The sequence below is a fragment of the Pseudorca crassidens genome, chromosome 3 (genome assembly GCF_039906515.1).
Source record: "Pseudorca crassidens isolate mPseCra1 chromosome 3, mPseCra1.hap1, whole genome shotgun sequence".
Classification (NCBI taxonomy): Eukaryota; Metazoa; Chordata; class Mammalia; order Artiodactyla; family Delphinidae; genus Pseudorca; species Pseudorca crassidens.
In genome coordinates, this window is record NC_090298.1 from 91,139,957 (window position 1) to 91,166,976 (window position 27,020).

A 27,020-nucleotide genomic window follows, 5' to 3' on the forward strand; every position below is an offset into this window, starting at 1 on the left:
CAAGATATTCGACATTTTTTTAAAAACCCTGTGCAGGCCAAACAAACGTATCTGTGTGCTAAAGAAGCTACCAGCCTTGCCTCTGCTAAGCCTCTTGTTAAAGGAGTGATCATACTGATTTCTAATCCTTACATTTTCATAACATTAAATGCTAGACATAGCTAAATGCCAGAGACAAAGTAAGTCACAGCTGGGAGAGATGAAATCTCTTCCTTGTTTGTATCAGCCATCTGGTACAGCTTTCAGCCACAAAAATCTTTTAGAAGTGGCATTGGGGGTAGTCTCAAGGCCTGTGATCTAAAATGAGTTAGTTATTTTGTCCTAAAATATGCCTGTTTGATCATCTATTCAACAGGAAAAATTCTTAGGCACAGTGTTTTGACATAAGAAAATTGTATCTCATGCCTCAAAATTCCTTTTTTCTCCAGAAGCAGTAACAGAAACTGTTGATGTTTAAAAAGCTGCTGGGAATTCCAAAGGGAAATTTCTTAATTCTGCCCTTATAGATTTATCATTTGCTAATTTCCTTCAATCAAAGCTTTGTCAACATTTGTAACGTACTATTAATAAATGCATAAAGAATAAATATATTTTCTCCTTTGCAATAATAATGTCTCACATTAACTTAATGAGGTGATAAAAATTAAGACAGTAAGGAGGAGTTCTGCTCTGGAAATGATGGAGTACAAGATACTACACTTACACTTCCAAAAACTATTTGGACATAATGCATGAGACAGTTGTTTTCAGGCATCAAATAATGGGCAGCACAGGGCTTTGAACCCTGAGAGAAGGAAATCACAAGGTGAGTGCCATTTTCATCTTGGCTCTCTAACTGGGGATGTTGTATGGTGAGACTTTATGAGGGTAAGCACGAGCAGTGTGCTCCTGTGGATGGGTTGAGAGCTAACAGAGATATCAAAAGGAAGATAGGCATGTACTCTTAGAAGACACTGGGTCTCTGGCCAAGCCAGGGTGAAGAGACTTCACTGAGCACCTCAGATATTCAGTTGAGACTTCAAAAAGTTTGTACCTTACCTTTATGAGTAAAGATCATACCCTTGAGCAAGGGCCATGATTATGGACCAAGAAAAACCCAAATTGATCTGTTCTAATAACAAATAAAACCAAACTTGACAGGATCAGAAAGATTTGTCAACAGTATAACTGCCTGCCACTAAAAAAAGTCAACTCTCTTTAAAACAAGATAATATAATCCTGACTACCTAATGTGTATCATTTTAAAGTGTCTATTACACAATCAAAGAATACTAGATGTTCAAAAAAGCAGGAAATTAGACCCATAATCAAAAGAGAAGAGCAGTTAATAAAACAGACTTGGAGATGACCCAGATGTTGGAATAAGCAGAGGAGGAGTATAAAGCAACTGTGGTACATACAGTCAGGCATGTGAAACAACAACTTGGGCATAATGAGTAAACATATGGGGTATCTCAGCACAGAAATGCAAACTATAAAAACGAGCCTAACGGAAATTTTAGAATTGAAAAGCACATCACATGAAATTAAAAATCCATAGGCTTAAGAGTGGATTGGAGGCTGCAGAAGAAAGAGTCAGTGAACTTGAAGACAATCAATAGAAATCCAATTTGAAGAATAGAGAAAAAACAATTGGTAAAAAAGGAACAGCGTCCCAATAACTTGTGGGAAAATATCCAGAAGGCTATTATACACATAATATGCATCCCAGAGGAAGAGGAGAGAAAGAATTGGGCAGGAGAAAAATGTTTAAAGAAATAATGGGAAAACATTTGTCAAATGTGGTGAAGAACGTTGCAGATTTAAGAAGCTCATTGAGCAGCAAGCATAATAAATGAACAGAAAACCAAAACTAGGCATATAGTCTAAAGCCAAAAAACGAAGATAAATGGAAAAATCTTTAAAGCAACTGAAGATGATATGATATATACGGAGAACAGTGATACAAATTACAGCTAATACCTCATCAGAAAAAAAAACAGGGCAGAAGATAATGGGACAACACCTTTTAAGTGCTGGAAAAAAAAAAACCCTGTCACTTCAGAATTCTGTATCTAGTGAAAATATCTCTCAAAAATGAGAGTAAAATAAAGACATTTAAAAATAAATGAACACTGGGTATATCTACTGTCAGTGCACATGAACTATGAGCAGTGCTAAAGGAAGTTCTTTGGGCTGAAGGGAAATAATACCAGACAGAAATTCAGACTGGAAATAGAAGAATATAGGTAATATAAAATAGTTTTCACCCTTCCCTTAATATCTTTTAAAAAACTAGTCATTTGAAGTAAAATATACAAAAACAATAACTAAAGAATAGAGAAAGAAGGGAAAGTGGTTAATGGAATTACTGTTTTGAGGTTCTTGTATTTTACAGTATTAGCTATGAGCCGACTATGATAAGTTAAAGATGTATACTGTAATCCTGAGAACAACCATTAACAAAATAATGAGGTATACCGTAAAGGCCAAGAGAGGTGATAAAATAGATACTGAAAATACTAAAATACTCAATCCAAAGGACAGCAATAAAATGTAGAAAAAGGAACAAAGAACAAATGAAACAAAAAACAAATAGCAATGTGGATGACTTAAACCCAATCATATCACTAGTAATATTAAATGTAAATGAACTAAACTAAACTGCCATTAAAAGGTAAAAAACAATCTGATTAAAAAATGGGCAGAGGAACCAAATAGATATTTTTCCAAAGGAGACATCCAGATGGCCAATAGTTACATGAAATGATGCTCAACATCTCTAATAATCTGGGAAAATGCAAATCAAAACCACAATGAGATATCATCTCACACCTGTTAGAATGGCTGTCATCAAGAAGACAAGAGATAGGTGTTGGTGAGAATATGGAGAAAAGGGAAACTTTATGTTGATGGGAATGTAAATTGGTGCAGCCTCTATAGAAAACAACATGGAGGATCCTCAAAAAATTAAAAATAGGGACTTCCCTGGTGGCACAGTGGTTGAGAGTCCGCCTGCCGATGCAGGGGACACGGCTTCGTGCCCCAGTCCGGGAAGATCCCACATGCCGCGGAGCGGCTGGGCCCGTGAGCCATGGCCGCTGGGCCTGTGCGTCCAGAGCCTGTGCTCCTCAATGGGAGAGGCCACAACAGTGAGAGACCCTAAGGTTGTTTGTAAAAAAAAAAAAAAAAAAAAAAATTTGAAAATAGAACTATATAATCCAGCAATACCACTTCTGGGTATATATCCAAAGGAAACTAAACCAGTATCTCAAAAAGATATCTGCACTCCTGTGTTCAGTGCAGCATTATTCACAATATCCAAGGTAACAACCTACGTGCCCATCAACAGGGGTGTGTGTGTGTGTGTGTGTGTGTGTGTGTGCGCGCGTGTATATATATATATATGAAATTCAGTAATGAGAAAGAACATCCTGCCATTTGTGACAGCATGAATGGACCTTGAGGGCATTATGCTAAGTGAAATGTCAGACAGAGGAAGATAAATACTATGTGATATCACTTATATGTGGAATATAAAAAGGCCAAACTCATAGAAATAGAGTAGAATGGTGGTTGTCAGAGGCTGGGAGATGGGGGTTACGGGGAGATGTAGGTCAAAGGGTACAAACTTCCAGTTACAAGGTAAATAAGTTCTGGGGATCTAATGTACAGCATGGTGATTATAGTTAACAATAAATACTATATTATATACTTGAAAGTTGCTAAAAGAATGTATCTTGAATGTTCTCACCACAGAAATAATTATGTGAGGTGATGATGGAAGTGTTAACTAACACAACTGTGATAGTCATTTCACAATATGTACTTGTATCAGATCAACATGCTATACACCTTAACCTTACACAATGTAATATCTCAATTACATCTCAATAAAGCCAAAAAATTATGATAAATAGTATACAAAAACAATAGTACATATTGCATTGGATGTTAACAAGCTTAAGTGAAGGTGTGGAAGTTGGATTAGATGGATACGTATTAAATATAGTAGATAGTATGGAATAGAAGAAAATGGGACTGGCAATGGAGGGTAGATGTGGAAAAAGAAGAGCCATAGCTGTCCTCAAATGTATTGTGGCATTAAATGCTTGATTGGAAAATCAATTCTTTGTGTGCTGCATGCATGTGCACACACCCATTCAAAGAGAAAAGAAAAATAAAGTCCTCATAAAAAGTGAATAATTGGGGCTTCCCTGGTGGCTCAGTGGTTGAGAGTCCGCCTGCCAATGCAGGGGACACGGGTTCGTGCCCTGGTCCGGGAAGATCCCACATGCCGCCGAGCAGCTAGGCCCGTGAGCCATGGCCGCAGAGCCTGCACGTCCAGAGCCTGTGCTCCGCAATGGGGGAGGCCAAAACAATGAGAGGCCCGCGTACCGCAAAAAAAAAAAAAAAAAAAGTGAATAATTGATACTGATGGCCAACAGCATTAAGACCTTTTATATTTACAATTTTTACTGTCACATCACTTTGTCATTGAGAATAAATACTTAAGGCAGCCTGATAATTTGAAGTTGTTTTTTACTTACTTTGCGGTGGCCAAAATTCAGCATTTGGATTCTAAAGCTACTTAAGCTCTTAGTTTACCTTAGGACAGGGGTTTTGTTAAATTTTTGGAACAAAAGGTATCAGCAAGTCCTTGCAGAGATTCAGGCACTAGGAGCAAAGTCACAGCTAGGTGCTGTCAGGCAACCATTGAAAGAAATTGTTAACCAGACAAGCAGGGTTGTGAGAAAACTAGAGACACACTAAGTAGAGAATATAATGGTTTATGATCTGAGTTGGTGATCAGAGTTGAAAAGTTAAACACTTGGCAATGTGTATAGGTCTTGAGGAAGGGAATATAGGTCAGGAATTAGACATAAAATACAGTGGATAAGACTAAGCTGACCTCAGAGTAAAAAGACAAATGAGAATCTTTCAGGGAGACAGCTACAAGAGTCAATATAATTCCCCGAGTAAGAGGACGTGATATGACCCTGTTACTGAAATGGAGTGCTTGCTCTTTCTCCCTGCGGGATTTAGCAAGTCAATGAACCAGAGAAGGGAGTGCAGTTATGGACAGACTCTGAACTCAAGCTTATTAAAACTTTGGGCCTTGAGCACTTCTTAAGGTCTGGGGTTCAGTATCATTCCTTGATATGATATTTTTGAGATTTACTTTAAGATTGTAAAATTTAATTGACTTGGAAAAACTCTAGGTCTAATAGCAACTTTCTAAATTCTAAAGGTCAGCCATTCTTCAAGTTGTAGGTTGAAAATGCCAAATCAGTAATTAAATCATTTCAGCAATTTTTTTTCCTCTGTTCTTTGTTGGTTTAAGGTTTGTTTTTTTTTAATCTTTGGTGACCAAAGAACATCTTGAAACACTTAAGTAGTGAAGAACATTGAGGAGTTGCAGCTGACGGAGAGAGAGAATGAAACAATGAAAAACTGTCACTGGAATGGAGCCAGATGTATGCTGACATTAAACACTCAGAGACTTTAACTTTTCAGCCTCCTGTTCCTGAATATGACTCTACTTTCACCCCCAAGAAGAATCAATTTTGAGGTTATAACCAGTCTTCTTTAATAATTCATCTAATCAAAATCAGTGAAAAGAACAGGCTTGTTAAATAATAGCAAGTCAATCATGTGGAAGAAATACAGTGCTATACAGAGTCACACACATATTTTCAACATCTGATTGACAGTTCTTATAAATCACATCTTTGCTCTTAAACCTTTTCATAATGAACATTAGGAGGATCTTTTTTGCACGCACATACACACCTTGGAAATAAAAAAAATTAAAAATCAAATGTAAAAACAAACAGAAGAACAAGAAATAAATGCATTGAAATGTTTAGAAATGGTTAATATTTTGACATAACTATATTCTTTAACCAAGCACCTTCAACATCAGAAAAAGGTAACAAGACTCTTTGGTTCCATTTCAAGACTCCTCCCATTAAAAAAAAAAAGTGAAAGTCTTCAATAACTTATGAGGCCTAGGACTTCCCTGGTGGTGCAATGGTTAAGAATCCACCTTCCAATGCAGGGCACACGGGTTCGATCCCTGGTCCACGAAGATCCCACGTGCTGAGGAGCAACTAAGCCCATGAGTCACAAGTACTGAGCCTGCGAACCACAACTACTGAGCCCGTGCACCACGGCTACTGAAGCTGGCATGCCTAGAGCCCGTGCTCCGCAACAAGAGAAGCCACTGCAATGAGAAGCCCATTCACCACCACGAACGGTAGCCCCCATTTGCCACAACTAGAGAAGTCCCACGCACAGCAATGAAGACCCAACACAGCCAAAAATAAATTAATTAATTTAAAAAACTAACCTATGAGGCCTAATATGCTTGGCAAAGACCATTTTACATGGCTGTGAAGCATGTCATTACAGAGATACAGCTGGGACCAAACAACAGAGTAGTCAACAGTCCTTCCAGACTTCTAGATCTTAAGAGATTCCATACCTGAAGTTCTCTTACATTTCCAAAAAGCAAATTTTATGTTTGGTGCCAAGGGAAGCCAAGCTCTATTGCTTCAACCCAGTCACAAATGTCGCACTAGGTCCTCCCCCAGAAAGCCAGTCTCTGATTTATAACCTCCCTTAATGGGAGAATGCCAGTGATTATAAATTGTCTTGACATTGCGCAACCATCCTAATTCCCTAAAACACTGATGTGAATCCAGACTTCGGACTTCCTGCTTCCATTTCGAAGCAGATTGACCTCTGACTGGCCCTTTGAATGCATTTGTATATCTATCTCTCAGCCAGTGGGTGGACAGTTATGTTAATGCACTTGGATTTCTTTTGAAGGGAAAAATTAAACCAATCTTTAGCCAATCTTGTTTTTCTAAAAGAAGAAAAAAGAGAAGAGGGAAGAGTAAAAAGGTGAGATTATAAAGAAAAGAAAAGAAAAAAACCTGTGTTATAAGAGAGATGAAAAACATTTTTGATAGTTGTCCCCTAAGTGTTGACCATGAGGAGCCTGTAAAGGTGAGCAATAGGATAAAAAAAAACCCTTTTCTGTACTAAATAGTTCTAAATGTGGTAGCAAGGGGCTCTGCTTGAAATGTCTTCAAGGAAAGATTATATCTGGTGCTTTTCCCCCATATCTATAAGTTTGGACACAGTGCTAGGTACCAACATCAAGTGCTTCTTCACAGCTTTACAGGGCAATGGTGTATGTGTGTGCATTATATATATATATATATATATATATATATATACACACACACTGCACACACATACATACACTATATATACACTGTGTATATGCACTATATATATATACTATATATAGTATGTATATAATATATACCTAGTATTATGGTTATCATATACACATACTATAAATGATTTTACAAACATGTTGTAGGTTTGACTACCTTCTCTTTCTCTGCAGTGAAACATGGTAGTTGACATTTTTAACTTCTTGCTTTTAACTTTGTTTAAAATTATCAACCATATTAGACAAGGCTGTATCTAAATAGTGATAATGTTACAAAATTTCTTTAAAGAAAACTAATGTGAAAGTAGAAGTTAGGCCCGGACTCCAAAAAAGTATTGAGTTTCTCACCAAACTTATAGCAAAAAAAAATTCTAACCAAAATAATTCCTATATTCTTTGGCCTTTTTGTTAAAGAATATGTTATAAATGAATAGAAATGAGTAATGAATATTTTTCCAGTTGAATAAGTCCATGAATATAAAATCCTCTATTGTAATCTTCTTGCTTCCTTTGTATCTCAGGAAATTTTACGGTGATTCTCTCTTTATACAATTTATTTTGAAATGTAGATACAACACTTTAACAAAAATTTCTTTATGTATTAAAAATTTACTGTTAATATACAAAATATTTTTATTTTTATATAAACATACTGAAAGTGTGGTTTCTTTCTAAAATTATATTTACAGACATTAAATGATTTAAATTAATTGTTTAATTTTAGCAAAGAATACAGATTAAATTACTGAGGTGTTATTTTCATATAAGTTTGGGCTGTTCTGTTCTTTTAATTTGATCTTTACATCCTTTAAAAAGTTATTTCTAAAATTATAACTATGTGAGGTGATGGATATATTAACTAATTATATTGTGGTATAAATTTTGCAATACCTATTTATATCAAATCATTACACTGTACACCTTAAACTTACACACTGCTGTGTGTCAACTATATCTCGGTATAACTGGGAAAAAATTAAAAGTTCTATTAATATTAACAAGACAATTACTTAACAAAATAAATTGGACATTCTTAATGGATTCTTCATACACAAAAATTAAAAAATTTTTGTTATTTCTAGCATACTTGTATCTTGAGCTTGATCAGACAAGAATGTATTTTGTTAAAATTTCTTTGAAAGCTGTTGTTATGGTAATGATTTATGTATTGAAATTATTGATAGGTTAATTTACTATGATAAGGAAATTAAGGAATGGATGCTATTTAATATATTTTCTTTTACATGAATTCTTGAATAATATTAATTTTTCAATTGGTATAAAAATTAAAATTAAATTTTTAGTTTTCTTCAATGTTTGCAAATCACATCCCTTTATATTTATTTTCTCTTTTTTATTTTCTTTCTTTTTTTTTTTTTTATTTCACCAGTTGCCATTAAATGAAAATAGAGTAAGTTGAATGTTATAGGCTACATTTTGGTAGTGTGGTTTTTTAATCTTACTTTTGAACAATACAGTTTTCTTGGAAAGGTTTTTTACTGTATTTTTATTAAGGTATAACTCTAAATTATATAAATTTCACCCATTCTATTGCACAGTTCTACTTGTTTGGACAAATGTATATAGTTATGTAAAAACCACCACAGTCAAGATACAGAACAATTTCATTATGCTAGGAAATTCTCCCATACTCACTTGTAGTCAGTCCGTCCCCCACTTCTTAGCCACTGATCTATTTTCTGTCCCTACGGTCTTTGCAAGAATATTATATAAGTGGAATCATACAATATACATCCTTTTGAGCCTGGCTTCTTTCACTTAGGATACTATGTTAGAGAATCATCCAAGTTATTGTGTGTATCCTAGTTCATTCCATTTTATTTATGAGTATTCTACTCATTTCTCAGTTGAGGGATATGGGAGTTGTTTGTAGTGTTTCCTGATTACTGACAAGCTGCTATAAAGTTTCATGTTCAAATTTGTGAGTGAACATAGCTTTCAATGGTATGGTATTCTTAATTTTATAAGAAACTGCAAAGCTGTTTTCCAAAGTGGCTGTATCATTTTGCATTCCTTCCAGCAGTGTATAAATTTCAGTTGCTCTACATCCTTGGCAGCCATGGTATTGCCTCTCTCTCTCTCTCTCTCTCTCTCTCTCTTTTCTTAGACATTCCAGTAAGAGTATAGTTGTATCTCATTGTGGTTTTATTCTGTCTTTTGGGTTTTTTTAACATCTTTATTGGAATATAATTGCTTTACAATGGTGTATTAGTTTCTGCTTTATAGCAAAGTGAATCAGCTATACATATACATATATCCCCATATCTCTTCCCTCTTGCATCTCCCTGCAGCCCTCCCTATCCCACCCCTCTAGGCAGTCACAAAGCACAAAGCTGATCTCCCTGTGCTATGTAGCTGCTTCCCACTAGCTATCTATTTACATTAGGTAGTATATATAAGTCCATGCCACTCTCTCACTTCGTCCCAGCTTACCCTTCCCCCTCCCCGTGTCCTCAAGTCCATTCTCTATGTCTGCATCTTTATTCCTGTCCTGCCTCTAGGTTCTTCATAACCTTTTCTTTTTTTTTTAGATTCCATATATGTTAGCATACAGTATTTGTTTTTCTCTTTCTGACTTACTTCACTCTGTGTGATAAACTCTAGGTCCATCCACCTCACTACAAATTACTCAATTTCATTTCTTTTTATGGCTGAGTAATATTCCATTGTATATATGTGCCACATCTTCTTTATCCATTCATCTGTCAATGGACACTTAGGTTGCTTCCATATCCTGGCTATTGTTTATAGAGCTGCAATGAACATTGTTGTACATGACTTTTTTTTTTTTTTTTTTTTTTGCGTTACGCGGGCATCTCACTGCCGTGGCCTCTCCCGTTGCGGAGCACAGGCTCCGGACGCACAGGCCCAGCGGCCATGGCTCATGGGCCCAGCCGCTCCGTGGCACATGGGATCCTCCCAGACCGGGGCACAAACCCGCGTCCCCTGCATCGGCAGGCAGACTCTCAACCACTGCGCCACCCGGGAAGCCCTACATGACTCTTTTTGAATTACGGATTTCTCAGGGTATATGCCCAGTCGTAGGATAGCTGGGTCATATGGTAGTTCTATTTTTAGTATTTTAAGGAACCTCCATACTGTTCTCCATAGTGGCTGTGTCAATTTATATTCCCACCAACAGTGCAAGAGGGTTCCCTTTTCTCCACACCCTCTCCAGCATTTATTGTTTGTAGATTTTTTGATGATGGCCATTCTGACTGGTGTGAGGTGACACCTCATTGTACTTTTGATTTGCATTTCTCTAATGATTAGTTAGATGTTGAGCATTCTTTCATGTGTTTGTGGGCTATCTGTATATCTTCTGTGGAGAAATGTCTATTTAGATTTTCTGCCCATTTTTGGATTGGGTTGTTTGTTTTTTTGATATTGAACTGCATGAGCTGCTTGTAAATTTTGGAGATTAATCCTTTGTCAGTTGCTTCATTTGCTAATATTTTCTCCCATTCTGAGGGTTGTCTTTTCATCTCGTTTATGGTTTCCTTTGCTGTGAAAAAGCTTTGAAGTTTCATTAGGTCTCATTCATTTATTTTTCTTTTTATTTCCATTTCTCTAGGAGGTGGGTCAAAAAGGATCTTGCTGTGATTTATGTCATAGAGTGCTCTGCCTATGTTTTCCTCTACGAGTTTTATAGTGTCTGGCCTTACATTTAGGTCTTTAATCCATTTTGAGCTTATTTTTGTGTATGGTGTTAGGGAGTGTTCTAATTTCATTCTTTTACATGTAGCTGCCAAGTTTTCCCAGTACCACTTATTGAAGAGGCTGTCTTTTGTCCATTGTATATTCTTGCCTCCTTTATCAAAGATAAGGTGACCATATGTGCGTGGGCTTATCTCTGGCCTTTCTATCCTGTTCCATTGATCTATCTTTCTGTTTTTCTGCCAGTACCATACTATCTTCATTACTGTAGCTTTGTAGTATAATCTGAAGTCAGGGAGCCTGATTCCTCTAGCTGCATTTTTCTTTCTCAAGATTGCTTTGGCTATTCGAGGTCTTTTGTGTTTCCATACAAATTGTGAAATTTTTTCTTCTAGTGCTGTGAAAAATGCCATTGGTAGTTTGATAGGGATTGTATTGAATCTGTAGATTGCTTTGGGTAGTATAGTCATTATCACATTATTGATTCTTCCAATTCACGAACATGGTATATCTCTCCATCTATTTATGTCATCTTTAATTTCTTTCATCAGTGTCTTACAGTTTTCTGCATACAGGTCTTTTGTCTCCTTAGGTAGGTTTATTCCTAGGTATTTTATTCTTTTTGTTGCAATGGTAAATGGGAGTGTTTTCTTAATTTCACTTTCAGATTTTTCATCCTTAGTGTTTAGGAATGCAAGAGATTTCTGTACATTAATTTTGTATCCTGCTACTTTGCCAGATTCATTGATTAGCTAGAGTAGTTTTCTGGTTGCATCTTTAGGATTCTTTACATAGAGTATCATGTCATCTGCAAACAGTGACAGTTTTACTTCATCTTTTCTGATTTGGATTCCTTTTATTTCTTTTTCTTCTCTGATTGCTGTGGCTAAAACTTCCCAAACTATGTTGAATAATAGTGGTGAGAGTGAGCAACCTTGTCTTGTTCCTGAACTTAGTGGAAATGGTTTCAGTTTTTCACCATTGAGAATGATGTTGGCTTTGCTTTGTCATATATGGCCTTTATTATGTTGAGGTAAGTTCCCTGAATGCATACTTTCTGGAGGGTTTTTATTATAAATGGGTGTTGACTTTTGTCGAAAGCTTTCTCTGCATCTATTGAGATTATCATATGGTTTTTATCCGTCAGTTTGTTAATATGGTGTATCACATTGATTGATTTGCGTATATTGAAGAATCCTTGCATTCCTGGGATAAACCCCACTTGATCATGGCATATGATCCTTTAATGTGCTGTTGGATTCTGTTTCCTAGTATTTTGTTTAGGATTTTTGCATTTATGTTCATCAGTGATACTGGCCTGTAGTTTTCTTTCTTTGTGACATCTTAGTCTGGTTTTGGTATCAGGGTGATGGTGGCATTGTAGAATGAGTTTGGGAGTGTTCCTCCCTCTTCTATATTTTGGAAGATTTTTGAGAAGGATAGGTATAGCTCTTTGATAGAATTCGCCTGTGAAGCCATCTGGTCTTGGGCTTTTGTTTGTTGGAAGATTTTTAATCACATTCTCAATTTCAGTGCTTTTGATTGGTCTGTTTATATTTTATGTTTCTTCCTGGTTCCATCTCGGAAGGTTGTGCTTTTCTAAGAATTTGTCCATTTCTTCCAGGTTGTCCATTTTATGGGCATATAGTTGCTTGTAGTAATATCTTATGGTCCTTTGTATTTCTGCAGTGTCAGTTGTTACTTCTCCTTTTTCATTTCTAATTCTATTGATTTGAGTCTTCTCCCTTTTTTTATTGATGAGTCTGGCTAATGGTTTATCAATTTTGCTTATCTTCTCAAAGAACCAGCTTTTAGTTTATTGATCTTTGCTATAGTTTTCTTCATTTCTCTTTCATTTATTTCTCATCTGATCTTTATGATTTCTTTCCTTCTGCTAACTTTGGGGTTTTTTTGTTCTTCTTTCTCTAATTGCTTTAGGTGTAAGGTTAAGTTGTTTATTTAAGATATTTCTTGTTGAGGTCTATCCCGATGGGGCTTTTTCTGTAAACCTAGATGGTTGGAAACGCCTCATAGATTAACTGTGTGGTTTCCTTTACTCATAGAACTACCTGTTAGATCTGTGGGAAAGAACTACAAGACAGCTGCCAAGTAAACTATGAAAAACCTAACAAACTTTTTATCTTAGGTATTGGCATATCCCAATGATCTGTACTGTTCTAGGGTGTGATGGCTTAGGAGTGAATATGATTTGAACCTAATACATTTTTAGAGGGTGTCAAATTCAGAACCAGGCAGATCCATCTCCTGACCCTAAACATGGTCCTAAAGTAAATCACTTGAGGAAATTGGATCCCAAAGATTACAGGTGGGGAATTTTGGAGTGTGTCCATATTTCATTGGAGATCAAAGAAGCCTAACTAAAAGAATTGTGGGCTGACTCACATGATAACTTCTTTTTGAAAGGGCTATTTTATCTTGAAGATTATGAGTTTGGAGGAACTAAGGTGATTGGCAGTGGAAAGAATCAGAACGTGTGAAATTCCTTAAAAATTTATTGACTTAAATAACTTTGTGTTACACATAATAAAAAAAAAACCCTTTACAAAAAAAAAAAAAAGATATATCTTGCTTCTTGATGTAGGATTGTATTGCTATAAACTTCCCCCTTAGAACTGCTTTTGCTGCATCCCATAGGTTTTGGGTCGTTGTGTTTTCATTGTCATTTGTTTCTAGGTATTTTTTGATTTCCTCTTTGATTTCTACAGTGATTCATTGTGGTTTTAATTTGCATTTCCCTAATGACTAATGATGTTGGGCATCTTTCTTTGTGCTTTTTGCCATACATATATTTTCTTTGGTGAAATATGTATTCAAATCTTTGCCCCATCTTTAAAATGCATTACTTTCTTATTATTGGGCTTTGAGTTGGTTTGTAATTCTAGATACAAGTCCTTTATCAGATATGTGATTATAAAAACTTTCTCCTTGTCTGTGTCTTTCATAAAGCAAACATTATTAATTTAAATGAAGTCCAATTTATTTTTTGTTCTTTGAATTATTGTGCTTTGGGCTGTGTATGTAAGAAATCATTGCCTAACTAAAGGTCACAAAATTTTCTTCTTTTTTTAAGTTTTAGAATTATAGGTTTTACATTTATACTTATGATCCATTTTGAGTAATTTTTTCATAGATTGTGAGCTTGGATAAAGGCTTTTTGTTTTTACTTTTGTTTTTTGCATATGTGTATCCAGTTGTTCCAGCACTATTTATACTTGGTGAAACTGTCCTTTCTCCACCAAATCGCCTATTTATTTACCTTTGTCAGAAACCAATTAGCCATATATGTGTACAACTATTTCTGGATTCTTTTTTCCATTCCATTTGTCTACATGTTTATTCTTCCTTCAATACCACTCTCTGATTACTGTAGCATTATACTAAGTCAGGAAATCAAGTTTATGAATCTTTTAACTTCAAAGAGAAAGTGTATTCTGCTGTTTTTGTGTAGTGTTTTCTAAATATCATTTAACTTAGTTTAGTTGATAATGTTGTTCATGTCCTCCATATCCTCAGTGGTAATTTTTCTGCTTTCTCTATTAACTGCTGAGAGGGTGTGTTGATGTCTCCAGCTGTATTTGTGGATTTGTCTGTTTCTCTGTTCAGTTTTATCAGTTTTTGCTTCATGTATTTTGAAGCACTGTTGTTAGGTGCATACACATTTACATTTGTTATGTCATTTTGTGGAATAGACCTCGTAATAATTAAGTCGTGTTCATCTTTATCCTTATTTTGAAGTCTGGTTGACATGATATTAATATAGCTACTCCTGCTTTCTTTTGTCTAGTGTTTTCATAGTATCTCTCGTCTATCATTTTATTTTTAACCTATTTACCCTTTATATTTAAAATTGGTTAATTGTATATGGTGTATAGTTTGGTCTTGATTTTTTCAATCTAATCTGATGATCTTTACTTTATTTTTTTGAACCTGAAGTAATGAGTCATTTATTAGAAACAAGTCATTGGCTGAACGAGTTTACATATGACAAAAAATTTGGAGGGTATACTAGTGTGGTAGATTTTCAGCATAAACAAAATTTTCTTAAAACAACATGGAATTATTTGTTTAGGTCATTGCTACAGATTGAGACTGAAGATTAAGTGGAGTCTGTTGTAGCATGTGACTGATGATCTTTATTTTGAATTGATATGCTTATGAAATTTACATTTAATGTAATTTTTATATGATTGGATTAAAATACACCATATTGTTAGTTATTTTATTTTTTAATCTCTTATTTTGTTTTGTTCCCCAGCATTTCATTCTGATTATTCCATTTTAGCTTCATTATTGACTTTTTTCTTTTAAAAATTATTTTATTCATTGCCCTAGGTTACACAATATACATCTTTAATTAATCAGAGTCTACTTTTAAATAATATCATACTACTTAACATGTAATATAAGGACTTAACAGTATTATCTCAAATTCTCCCACTCTTTGTGCTATTTTTGTCATACATTTTACTTTTACATATGCCATAAACAGTGAATTAATGTTTCTGCTTTATATAGATATAATTTAGAGCAATTAAAAATAAAGAAAATAGAATTTTATATTTACCTCCATTTATTCCGTTGCAACTCTTTATTTCTTTGTGTATATATTATATCTTACCACAGTTTAAAAAAAATGTGTTGAAATTGTTCTTACCTATTAGCATTTACACCACCAGTTCCTGACTCTTGCTGGGTCTATTAAAAATTTGATGTGCGTGGGTAGCTTGGAATATGCTTGATTTGTATATTTCTTTTGTTCTTTCTTAGAATTTCAGAACCACTGGACTGAATGTATCATGAGAGGTCCTTTGGCCTAATCTTTAAAGTATGACAGATTTACTTCAACTGATCTTATTTTAAGACTTATCTGAAGTTCTCTAAAGTTGTACTTAAGCCTGCTCCGTCTCTTTTTATCTCTGTCTTGTTCTCTTGCTCTCATGACTGGAGAGGAAGCATCAGGACCACAATGTCCTGCTTTTTAATGTTCTCTTTTTAGTAACTTCACACATGTATCACATACATAAAGATAGTTATTGAGTTTCTTCTTACCATTCTGCATTACAAGTAAAAAACTTTCTCTACTTCTCCAAGTTTTTTATAGAGTGATAAATTTACTTTTTCTCTGTATATCTTTGACCATTTTAATAGGATTTTCTCCTGGACATTTCACGTAATCATTCTTGTTAGGCACGTGTGAGTAAGTGGTAGCAGTATTCACCAAGATGAAGGAACCGGTATCTCTATTGGAATAATATTGGCTCTGGGAGAATGCCAGGGAACCAAATGAAGTGGTGTAAATTCTCAAGGGTTCCCAGCACCCTTGCCAAGTAGTGGAGACTTTCCTGACCCTTACAGCCTAGTGCTGAAATTAAACCCTCTCGCTGAAGCCATAAGGCTTACTCTTCTCCAGAGATGACTGAAGGCAACAGCCTTAGGCAGGTTACTTGTATAGCGTTGAGCTAGGAGAAAAAGAGCAGACAGGAAAATCTGAGCACACTATCTTTAGTTATGAGAAAAAAATCCTCTCAACAGTTGGGCCAGCCCTATAATAGAACTTATAAACACTTGTCAGTTATGAGGGTAAATGTAAGACATACTTATTTTCAAGCTTTCCCCTTAATTTCTTGTCCAAAGCATAACATTTTCTTTTTGTCTTTTTCCCCCTCAAGGGGTGCTACATCCATTGTATACAGATGCAAACAGAAGGGGACCCAGAAGCCTTATGCTCTCAAAGTGTTAAAGAAAACAGTAAGTTTATTTCATTATATAATAGCATCTCTAAGGGATCTGTGACCTGGAGAAGGCAGGAGCCCTGATTCGAAGGACAAAAGGGCCAGAGAGCTGCTATGTGCAGCTAACTCATGTGAATCATGATTATGAGAGTGCAGCCAAATGGGTTGTTTTTTGATGGAAATTGTGATTCTTTGAAAGCAACTGGATCTCAAATTAGATACAGTTGTGGGGAGGAGAAGTATGGAATGGAAAGACATTTAGAGTTTCCAGGTAAACTTTGCTTTGTATACCTGTCATGTTTTCTGATATATGTGTACATTTATATAATCTCCAATCACAATTTAATATACTAGAAAAGGTTGCTATTTAAAAATACCTAAATGAAACACAAATAGATGCATTTGTTAAAGAAGTCATCAGCTTCTTACTTGATTTTCAAATGGTGGGTTTACTTCAGTAAAGTACAACCAGGCAAATGCTAATGTATCTGGGACTGAACCTGCTCATCGAAGAAGTTCATATTTGAACAAGAAGGAAGGATTTTGTTTTCGGATTTTTTTTCCTTGCCCTAAGCTTGTAGGTGAGCTGAGGGGGCAAAAGTTACTTAGGCTCATCTCCAATAAGTAAGAAATGCTAAGGTGAGAGTTCAAAATACAAATGTCAGCATGTAATACTGGCATTTTTATACTCCCTGTGCCCCAGAGAATATTTGTCATTGTAATGCCCTACTTATACTTTCTGTCCTTAGGTAATTTCCCCTTATAAAACCACAAAAAGACAACGTATTCTTTTATAGCAAATTCTTCCTTTCTCAAATTTTATGTGAACAAATATGTGAAATATATATATTTCTGAAAACCCAGATGTAACATATGCTGAGGAGAGACATACTGTAACTTTTGAAGTCAAATAATACCTCTTTGAGGCCAAGGGATTTTTTTTTTCTAAAGTCAGCTTAATATCACCAACTGTTTATGTATTGTCTGGCACACGGAAATTTTAGACTCTCATATAATGAAGAAGAGAATAATGGCACAATGTTTTCAGTCAAGTAGAAGTAGAATGACATTTTCAAACAATCTGTTAGAATTTAAGGCCACTCAAGCACCAAGAACAGTATAACTGAAGAAGGTAATAGTTTAAATGGCAATTGCTCCTAATAAGGTCTTTATTCTGGATTTCCTATTTGGTGTAGCCAATGATTCCAGAATGTAGAGGCAGCTTTTGATTGATAAGCTTTGGAGTTTTCTCTTAAATCAATTTCTTATAGTCATAAAATGTATTTGAACTAAGGATTATTAAAATTTCATGAAATAGAATTTCCTGTTAAACATCTGCTTTTCATGAAACTATATTGGCATGCTTTAGCAGTAGTGACACAAGAGATGTTTTTGGACTTGGTTGTATCATTTCTTGCTGGTTAAAAAATTGTCAGTAAAATTTGTGTGTGGTTATTTTATTTTCATAGTTGAGGAAACTTTGAAAGGCACTAGCTATATAAACATCTAGGAAAATGAGTATTCAGAAATGACTTGTGAATGCTCAGAATCCCAAAGGACAAGGGGCTGGTTTAGAGAATATTTGTTTATGTCAAAAATCTTTGAATGAATTGGAATAAGAGAGAAGTGAAGACACTTGGTGGGTTCATGACTTTTATTCATTGAGAAAGTAAAGCTCTGATTTGCCCTCCCTTGTCTTCTCTCCTCCACCTCTGTTGTGGAAACATCTTGTTCAGAAGACAGGCACGAAGAAAATGTGGACGGGAACCAAGTGTCAGATGGAACTGCAGAACGATGCAGTAAGGCAGATGTTGTCAAACACAGTTACTGTTGTACCAAATGGAATGAGAGAAATCCCCTGGAGAAACCTCAGTTTTTAACATAGATGGAATTCCCAGCATTGTCTCCTAGAATCAACCATGCCCAGAGATGTATAAACAAGAGGAATAGCAGGCAAAACCTCAAAGAGAAATTGCCTCCAGTGTTTAATTCTATATAGGTCATGAAGACAGAACTTCCTTATCCAAATGAAATGAATGAAGCCTATGATCTTATTTTAAGACTAAGAATCTATTTATGGAGGAAAAGTGATGTAGGGGAAACAAAGTATTCTTCTAGCAAATTCAGTTAAAGATCTGCTCTTGACGGGGAAAGTGAGCTTCAGAAAACTTGAATGATCTGTGTAATCTATTTATTAGATTGAGCCACATAAAACTTCATCTATTAAACTATTCTTGACCTATAAAAAATGGCAATTTTATGTGGTTCAACTAACAACTTTGGGGCTACTATACCACTTCATGGGATAATTCCTTGGGTCCTCATTTTATGATTAGACCCAAACTTAAGAGGTTTGAAAGATTATCTGTCTATATCTGTTTGTCTGTCTATCATCTATCAACTATCTGTAAGAATTTCATAGGGCTGATGTAATAAACTACCATAAACTGGATGGCTTAGAACAATTAAAATTTATTCTTTTACAATTTTGAAGTCTAGAAGTCTGAAATCAAGGGGATGGGACAGCAAGGTTGATTCCTTCTGAGGGCACTGATGGAGAATTTGTTCCATGCCTCTCTCCTAGCTTCAGGTGGCCATCAGCAATGCTTGATGTTCCTTGACTTGTCATTGCATCACTCTAATCTCTATCTTCATTGTCACATGGCAGTCTTCTCCCTGCATGTCTTCATATCATGTTCCCTCTCTGCATGTCTGTGTTCACATTTCCCTCTTCATATAAGGACACCAGTTCTATTGGATTAGGGGCCCACCCTACTCCAGTATGACCTCATCTTAAATTAACTACTTATATTTACAACAACTAATTCCCAGATAAAGTCACATTTTTAAGGACTAGGGGGTTAGTACTTCAACATATTTTGGAGGGGGGAACACAATTCCATCCAAAATCCTATCAATAAAAGAGGACCTCTAAGGTGAATTTCAAAATATTCCACTCAATAATCTATCTGAAGTTGAATAAAACTTTTATCACATTCAAGAAACTAATAAACATAAGAAAACCTATCCATTTTATAGGTGATTAGATTCATATATAAATGTTTTTAAGTCCAAGAAAATTTCCCTATCTCTTCCACAAGTTAATTATTTGATAACAATAATCCTCTTCCCCAGGATCTGTTTAAAAGCTGTTTCAGGACAGTTTACCCAAAATTTATTTTGTGGCAATATTATGTTCCTTTCTCATAGCTTAATATTTTAGGAAGGATTTAGTTTACATTGCAGTAAGGGACTTATTCCCCCTATAAAACACCCTGATTATCATTAACAATCCATTAAGCACTCATATGTCTGAGTGATAGACAAATACTCTAATTTATCCATAGGAAGATAGACTAAAGCATCTACTCTTATGGAGAAATCCACATTCCATTGGTTGTCAAGTACAGGACAGAATTAATACTGATAATAAACATAAAGTAGCTTGTTATGTTCAGACAGTTGGGTATTTTGGCTAATAAAATATCCTTGTGGGAACTTAACATGTAATTATAATAAAAATATTTTAAATTACCATATATTTTATATGTGGATATAATACCATGTTCTTTATCTATAGACAACTACAATTTCTAGAATTAGAATACATTAAAATACATATCGACCAACATCATTAATGTCTGCAACTTACGTTCAGATAGTTCACAATGAAAGAAAAGTGTGAGTGTGTGTATGTGTGTGCACATATAGGGAGAGAGAGAGAAAAAAAATATGGCAAAAATCAATAGTTATTAAATTTAGGACAGTATACTAGTGTCCATGCTAGATTTCAGAATTTCAGTATATGAGAAAATTTGAGTTAAACCAAACTTCAACATTGAGATCCTGTTCAACATAACTTTTCTCTGGACATTCAGAAAGCATTACAAGATCTTACAGTTTCTAAATGTCCTGATAAACACCAGTGACTCTCTATTATAGATGTATTGAAGTGCCAGAAAACAGAAAATGATAATTGAACCAACGTTTTACTATACTGAAAATCCTGGACTTTTCCAGAAACAGTATCCATTTGTCTCATCACATCATTAATGAGGATAAAGCTTTGAGGGCAGTGAGGGTAGACAAGAGAGGAAAATGAATTGAAGGGCTCTTTTGATTGTTTATTTTTTTTAATTTTTTTCCACATAGTATTAGAGATCCTTGGACTGAAGAACTCATCAAGTCACTAGGAGTGCCATACCTACTCTCCTCCTGGGAAAGGTGACCCATTTTGTAACTTTTTATTTTAAAACAGTTACAGATTCACAGGCAGTGCCATTTTTGTTGCCCATAAATACCTCATTACCTTGTATGTAATTGGCTTGCAGATATCAGTGAAACTTTTACTGTGAACTTTGTAAAACGAATCCAGGGTGAAGGAAACAAGGCTTCCTTTTTTCCTTCACTCATGAGCCTTTCATCATCTCCGTTTTATGCAATATTTAGAAGAAATTGAAGTAGAGTCGAAAGATTTTCTAAGCTGCGTGCTCAGATGAACAACTTTGGGGCGTTAAAAGATTCTAACAGACACGGGTAGTGGGACAATAAGTGATTTACAAGATGGGACCTTTTTATTGATGTTATTTAGTTACGTGACTTTTTAATATGCTGAACTTAAAACTGCACAGAAGGAAAATAATAGATTCAAGAAAATGTCAAAATTTGAACAGATTATGCAGATGGAACCTTCAGTCTGGACTGACTTTTGCTGAGTTAAATGGAATCACAACTTTTGAAGAATTTTGGTGATAATGGAGTCACTACTTCAGGAATGAGTCACAGGCATTCTCTCTTTTCCTAAGGAGTACATCCCCTAGGGTGTGTCTAAATAATCACACTTCAGGCCTATCAATATGGCTCATTTTCAAGAACTGATTGAGATTTAAGAAAATTATGATCATCAATCATTTATAGTGTCCCTGGAATTTTGAAGACAAATATTTGAATTCTAAAATCATGATGACATTTCTAGCCATGTGGCTCAACTCTTGAAAAAGATTGCATTCAGATTGCTATAAAATCCTTGCATGAAATACCCAGTATTGAGTCTAAGAATTACTCTCAGTGTGTAAATTCAGAATTTATGAGTCTGAGAGCCAATCTCAGTGTATAAGTTCAGAATGTATAGGTCTTCTGACTCTCCTTAAGAATGGCTATGTGGTTGTGGGGTAAGATCATGGGCTGTGGAGCCAGACAACTTGAGTTCAGGACCACTTCTGCCACTTACTACCTGTGTGACCCTACAACAGTTATGTAAATCTCTCAATCTTAGTTTCTTCATCTGTGAAATGAGTTTAAGAACATCTAGCCCGTGGCATTTTAGTAACAATTAAAATGAGATAACTTATGTAAAATATTTCTCAGCACCTAGGGAGCATGTAATAAATGGTGAACATTGTTCTTATTATTAATTGTAATGGGTCCACACAGATATTTTATATTATAATAGTATCAGCTCATTCTGTGTAATTCTCGTATTTTCATTAGCTTGATTGAAAACTAAGCAGTAAGCAGCACCAGACATATTGTATACTGCTGTATGAATAAACTAATTATATCATTTCTGGTCATATGACCTCATACTTAGACAAATCTTGGATGCCCGTGATTCCTAGATTTGGGACACTTTCAACCCTACTGCTCTATTCTGATTCTTGACATTGGAGCACTGTGACTTGATCCATAGTTTAGAAGCTGTTTTAGGTCTAAATTTTGTCATATTTTAGTTATTGTAATGTAAAGTGATCTATAGATTTCTGGAAAGGCTTTTCTTGAATAATTTAATTAGCATTCACCTAGTAAATGTTCCTAACTTTTATAAAATTTCCATTAAGTACTAAAGGATAAAAGAGGCCTTTTATCCTCCTCTCAGTTAGTTGAAGAGCCACACGTTGTGACTTGCTGATCATTCTATGAGTTAGTTTTTAATTTGTATTCATTTTTCCTTATGTTCTTATGAATTAGCTCTTTGAGTATGTAACTATGATGCTGCTGGAGACTTTGAAAAGTTGCTCTAGATTAAATTACAGAAGGTACACAGGCCTCCCTCAAATTCTTGGTAGTTGAATCTCCAGGATGTCTCCATTAGAGGAGTTTTCAGGTTTTTCAGTTCTGAAATAGAAAGAATAACATTTATACCACTTGGCAAACTGAGGATTACCTGCTCTTGTCTCTTTCTGTCTAACCTTCGGGAACATGGAAAACTGATCACAGGCCATTCATTTTTCAATTTCTGTGATATACATAAGAGAGATGGCTAGGTCAATCTGGGTTAAAGATATGCGTCTATTAAACACTGCTATAACTACTTTTAACAACTAATGGGTATGCTCTAGAAGTGGAGTCAGGGTCTCCCTTGGTCAGTGATGGAGAGGAGAATAATAAATCACTAGCTCAAATGGACTTTTTGGGCCCAACTGAGGTCTCAGAACACATTAAGGAAAGTAGCTTGCTGATAACAAGCTGTGTCAAGTGAAGTGAAACTTCTTCAAGCATTCTGTCAGTTGGAACCTATTGATTTTCATAGGGACTATTAAGCCAGGTTTCCTGGAATAGGAATAGGGATATTTCTATTCAGTTTGTGACAAGTATATGTCTACAAGAGAAGAGAGGTAGCAGGGTGGAATGTTAAAATCTTGGCCTGATTTGTATGCTTTACTGTTCAAAGATCCACTTGGAAGTCTGAACATTCTTGCAGAGAACTGGTCGTTGCAGTTTGATTTGTTTTCTTGCTTGATAGAAACGCTGCTAGAATCTGTCACAATTCAGCTCACTTATCTATCCTCTCATTTTATTGATCTTTCACAGGCATTTTGTTGCCTTTTAAAAAGTAAACATAATTCAGAGGCAAGCTGATACAAGGGAAGTAGGGAGAGAGAGATTGAGAATATAGGCACTGGCCTGTGTGCTATTACCCAGAAAGAAACATACTTTGCAGTTACACCATCTGCTCAAGTTATCACACTTAACCCTCTAGTACTTTCTTTTTTTAATTTTATTTTTGGCTGCGTTGGGTCTTCGTTGCTGCGCACGGGCTTTCTCTAGTTGCCGTGAGCGGGGGCTACTCTTCGTCGTGGTGCACGGGCTTCTCATTGCGGTGGCTTCTCTTGTTGTGGAGCATGGGCTCTAGGTGCACGGGCCTCAGTAGTTGTGGTGTGCAGGCTCTGTGGTTCACGGGCTCTAGAGCGCAGGCTCAGTAGTTGTGGTGCACAGGCTTAGTTGCTCCATGGCATATGGGATATCCCCGGACCAGGGCTCGAACTTGTGTCCCCTGCATTGGCAGGCGATTCTTAACTACTGCACCACCAGGGAAGTCCCAACCTTCTGGTACTTTTACAAGTAGTGAGTGGTTGGATCTAAAGTGGTCTTCACCCTTTATATGAAGCCTATGGAGGCAAAAAGGAGGTGACTAGCCCAAACCAGAGGAAATCTTAGGAAGAGCTTATGTTACCATACCCTAGTAGAAGAAAGAGACTAGAAACTTCTCAGAGAACTGAGTGGGAAAGACCTTGTAACCAAAGGAGAGGTGCGGGGCAGCAGGAAAGTTGAGAGGAGCCCAAGGAGATCAGAGTTGGGAAGTGGTGCCTGATGGACCACAACCAGGAAAGCTGAGAAGGAACACAGATCAGCCTCAAAGCAAACTTAGGATTCCTATCTTAGTGAGAAGGGGAAAAGCTATAATCTTAGTGTTAACAGGGAAAAACATTTTAACAAATTTTTATTTTTCTTTGTGGTACAAAGTTGAATGATGATCAAAGCTGTGTTCATCCAGACAATGTAAGAAGAGCGGAGAGAAAGAAGGCTAAGAGAAAATTAAGTCCTGAAACTCCAAAACCATTAATTTGCTGAAAGAGAGAAAATGAATGACTGTGTGCAAAGGAAATTGATTAGAAGAGATCCAAATAATTTTCAGTATTGAATTAGCTTAACAACAGCTTTTTTTTTAAAGTAAGCATTTTCAAATCACCATATGCCACTCCAGCAATTTTAACAGTAAAGAAGCATAATGCTAATAAGAATGGGACCCACACTTAATTATTCAACAATATGTAGTAGCCCCTTTCATATGTTAATGCAACAATGCCTCATGGGACTGTTTACTTAAGGGAGTTTTAGAGAAGGAATGTTTCCCCTAAGGACACAATAACATGGAGAATTTGAACGCAGGACTTTTGAGTCCCAAATCTGAGCCCTTCCTATTGATACCAGCTAGGTCCTGAAAGAGAAAAAGACCAAAAAAAAAACAAAAGTAAGGAATAAGCATGGCCCAGATATGAGACTGAAACTAGATGTTGCTCCTTGCTAATCTGATAAAGGATGAAAAAGCCTTTGTTGACACACAGACACAGAGAAGCTGAGTGCAGTTCAAGTCACACTGTGAGTGAGCAAGAGTTTCCTTTGTGCAGAGAAAACAAGCAACATATTTCTTTTCCAAATGTTATTAAAACTTTAGTTTAATGCATCTCAGTATACAATATCCACTAACAAATGAAAGAAGAATAACGAAGGCATGTGTAATGTACAAAACATTGCAGGGTGTGGCTCTCTTTGCCTTTTGTCTTATGCGTAGGTAGGATGCAGTGATGGTCCCACATGCGGCTGTGTATATGGAGTTCCAGTTTGCTCTCTGCTCTAAGTGTCAGTATCACAGGGTACATTCAGTACATTCAAAGCTACTCATACTTATCTCTACCCCAGAAGTCTGAAAAATGTATCAAATGGATAGTTATATCTACGATGCTTTTTTCCCCACAGAATACCACACTGTCACTGGGAAGATTTTTGTTTGAAATTTTGAGATCAGAATAGTTTAGAACTGTTTTTCCATCATAGCATCAGGACATATTTGGGTGTCATGATCAGTTTCAAAATCAAAGTGGATCCAATATTACTATCATCATCTTTTAAATTTTGACGTATTTTATGAAGGGGAATGTGGATGAGTGTCACGATTTACCTACCATATTTATATCTGCAAAAAAAGAAAAAAGAAATTTAAGTATTCTTTGCGTTCTATGATGATTAAAATTCTTCCTGAATCTGGTACCAACTGGATATCTGGGGGGAAAAGTACTTAAATTTTTCAGTCAAAGATATCTTAGTTTTTTACAGTTTAAGAGTCTCTTTTAGTTTAAAAGAATTTCTTTAGCGTAAATATTCAGTATAAATTCAGCTCTCTCTCAGAGCTGTTTCTCCCTCACTCTGTTCTTACCACATTGGCTTCTGGGTTCAAGGGCAGCTACGTAACACATGGGAGCATGGTCTCTGCAGTGAGGATAAAGCAGCCATGCACCACAGCCATCGCCAGATGCTTACTACATTAGAGACGGGGGTAGGCAAGGGCATTAGCAGCTATAGACAGCTGGGGAACACATCATGGGGTTGAATAATGATCAGACATTTAGAGACAGGACCAGACCAGCCCACTGCATGGATCATAGGCCCCTTTCCACTGCCCTCTCTGAGCCCTGACAGTCCTGGAAACTATCAAGAGAGGAAGCAATGGTAGGGCATTAGCATGGAATGTATGCATATCTACCCAATTAGTCATACATGGAACTTTTATGCTCTGAGCCGTTTAATCCAGAAGAGATTTAAGGACAGGCTGTTGGGAGTGCATTGAGGAGATGCATATTACTGTAAAGAAAAAGACTTCTGAGAAGGACTGAGCTGGCATGCTTTAGTTATTGATTTCTGGAAACATCTGAACTCTTCAGAAAAAATGAAGCTCTGGGTTAAGATGCTTCCTCACCAAGGAAGGCAAATCCAGACTTATACAACGAGAAACAGCTACTGCTGTCGACTTAAAAAAAATGCACAACGTGAGAGTTGTGAGTCAAGTTTTATTTGGGGCAAAATGAGGACTATAGCCTGGGAGACAGCATTTCAGATAGTTCTGAGAAACTGCTCCAAAGAGGTAGGGGGGAAGGTCAGTGTATATGTGATTTTGGTAAAGGGGGAGTATATACAATCAAGCACATATTTTTTGCAGAAGGTTTCTGCTAGTCACGAGGAGAATTGGGCTCATAAAATCAAATCCTGAAAATATCTAACTATCTGAAGACCTGTTCTGCCAGTTTTCCCAGAGCACAGAGTTTCTCATTTCTGCTCTCCACCCTGAACTCCTTTCAGGGGGTGTTGAAAATCAGCAGCTGCAGCAGCACATGATTTAATCCTTGTAGAGGTAGTTGACAAGTGCCAATTTGTTGTTGACACTGCCATGGAACAAAATCAACAAGGGAATTTTATTTCAAACCTTAAATCATTAAGATTTCTTGTATCTCTTTCCTATTCCAGCCCCAGAGCATTATTATATCACTTTTAGGGTCATTTAAAAGCGTTTTGTGTCTACAGCCTGT

The 27,020-nt window shown here is 36.0% G+C and overlaps 1 protein-coding gene and 1 non-coding gene across 4 annotated transcripts in view; both read left to right on the top strand.

Moving 5' to 3' along the window:
- The window catches only part of CAMK4 (calcium/calmodulin dependent protein kinase IV), a 231,915-nt gene that overhangs the window by 96,906 nt on the left and 107,989 nt on the right, over positions 1–27,020 (top strand). For 2 of the 3 annotated variants that reach the window (XM_067731417.1, XM_067731416.1), the window contains one exon: positions 16,597–16,675. The exons of the other annotated variant lie outside the window; for it this stretch is intronic. In XM_067731417.1, coding sequence (XP_067587518.1) covers positions 16,597–16,675 — 79 coding nt within the window. The remainder of the gene's footprint in view (positions 1–16,596; positions 16,676–27,020) is intronic. 3 annotated transcript variants of the gene reach the window in all.
- Positions 12,880–13,010, top strand: LOC137222876 (small nucleolar RNA SNORA18). The gene has a single exon (XR_010942652.1). It is a non-coding gene; the product is annotated as a small nucleolar RNA SNORA18 (small nucleolar RNA).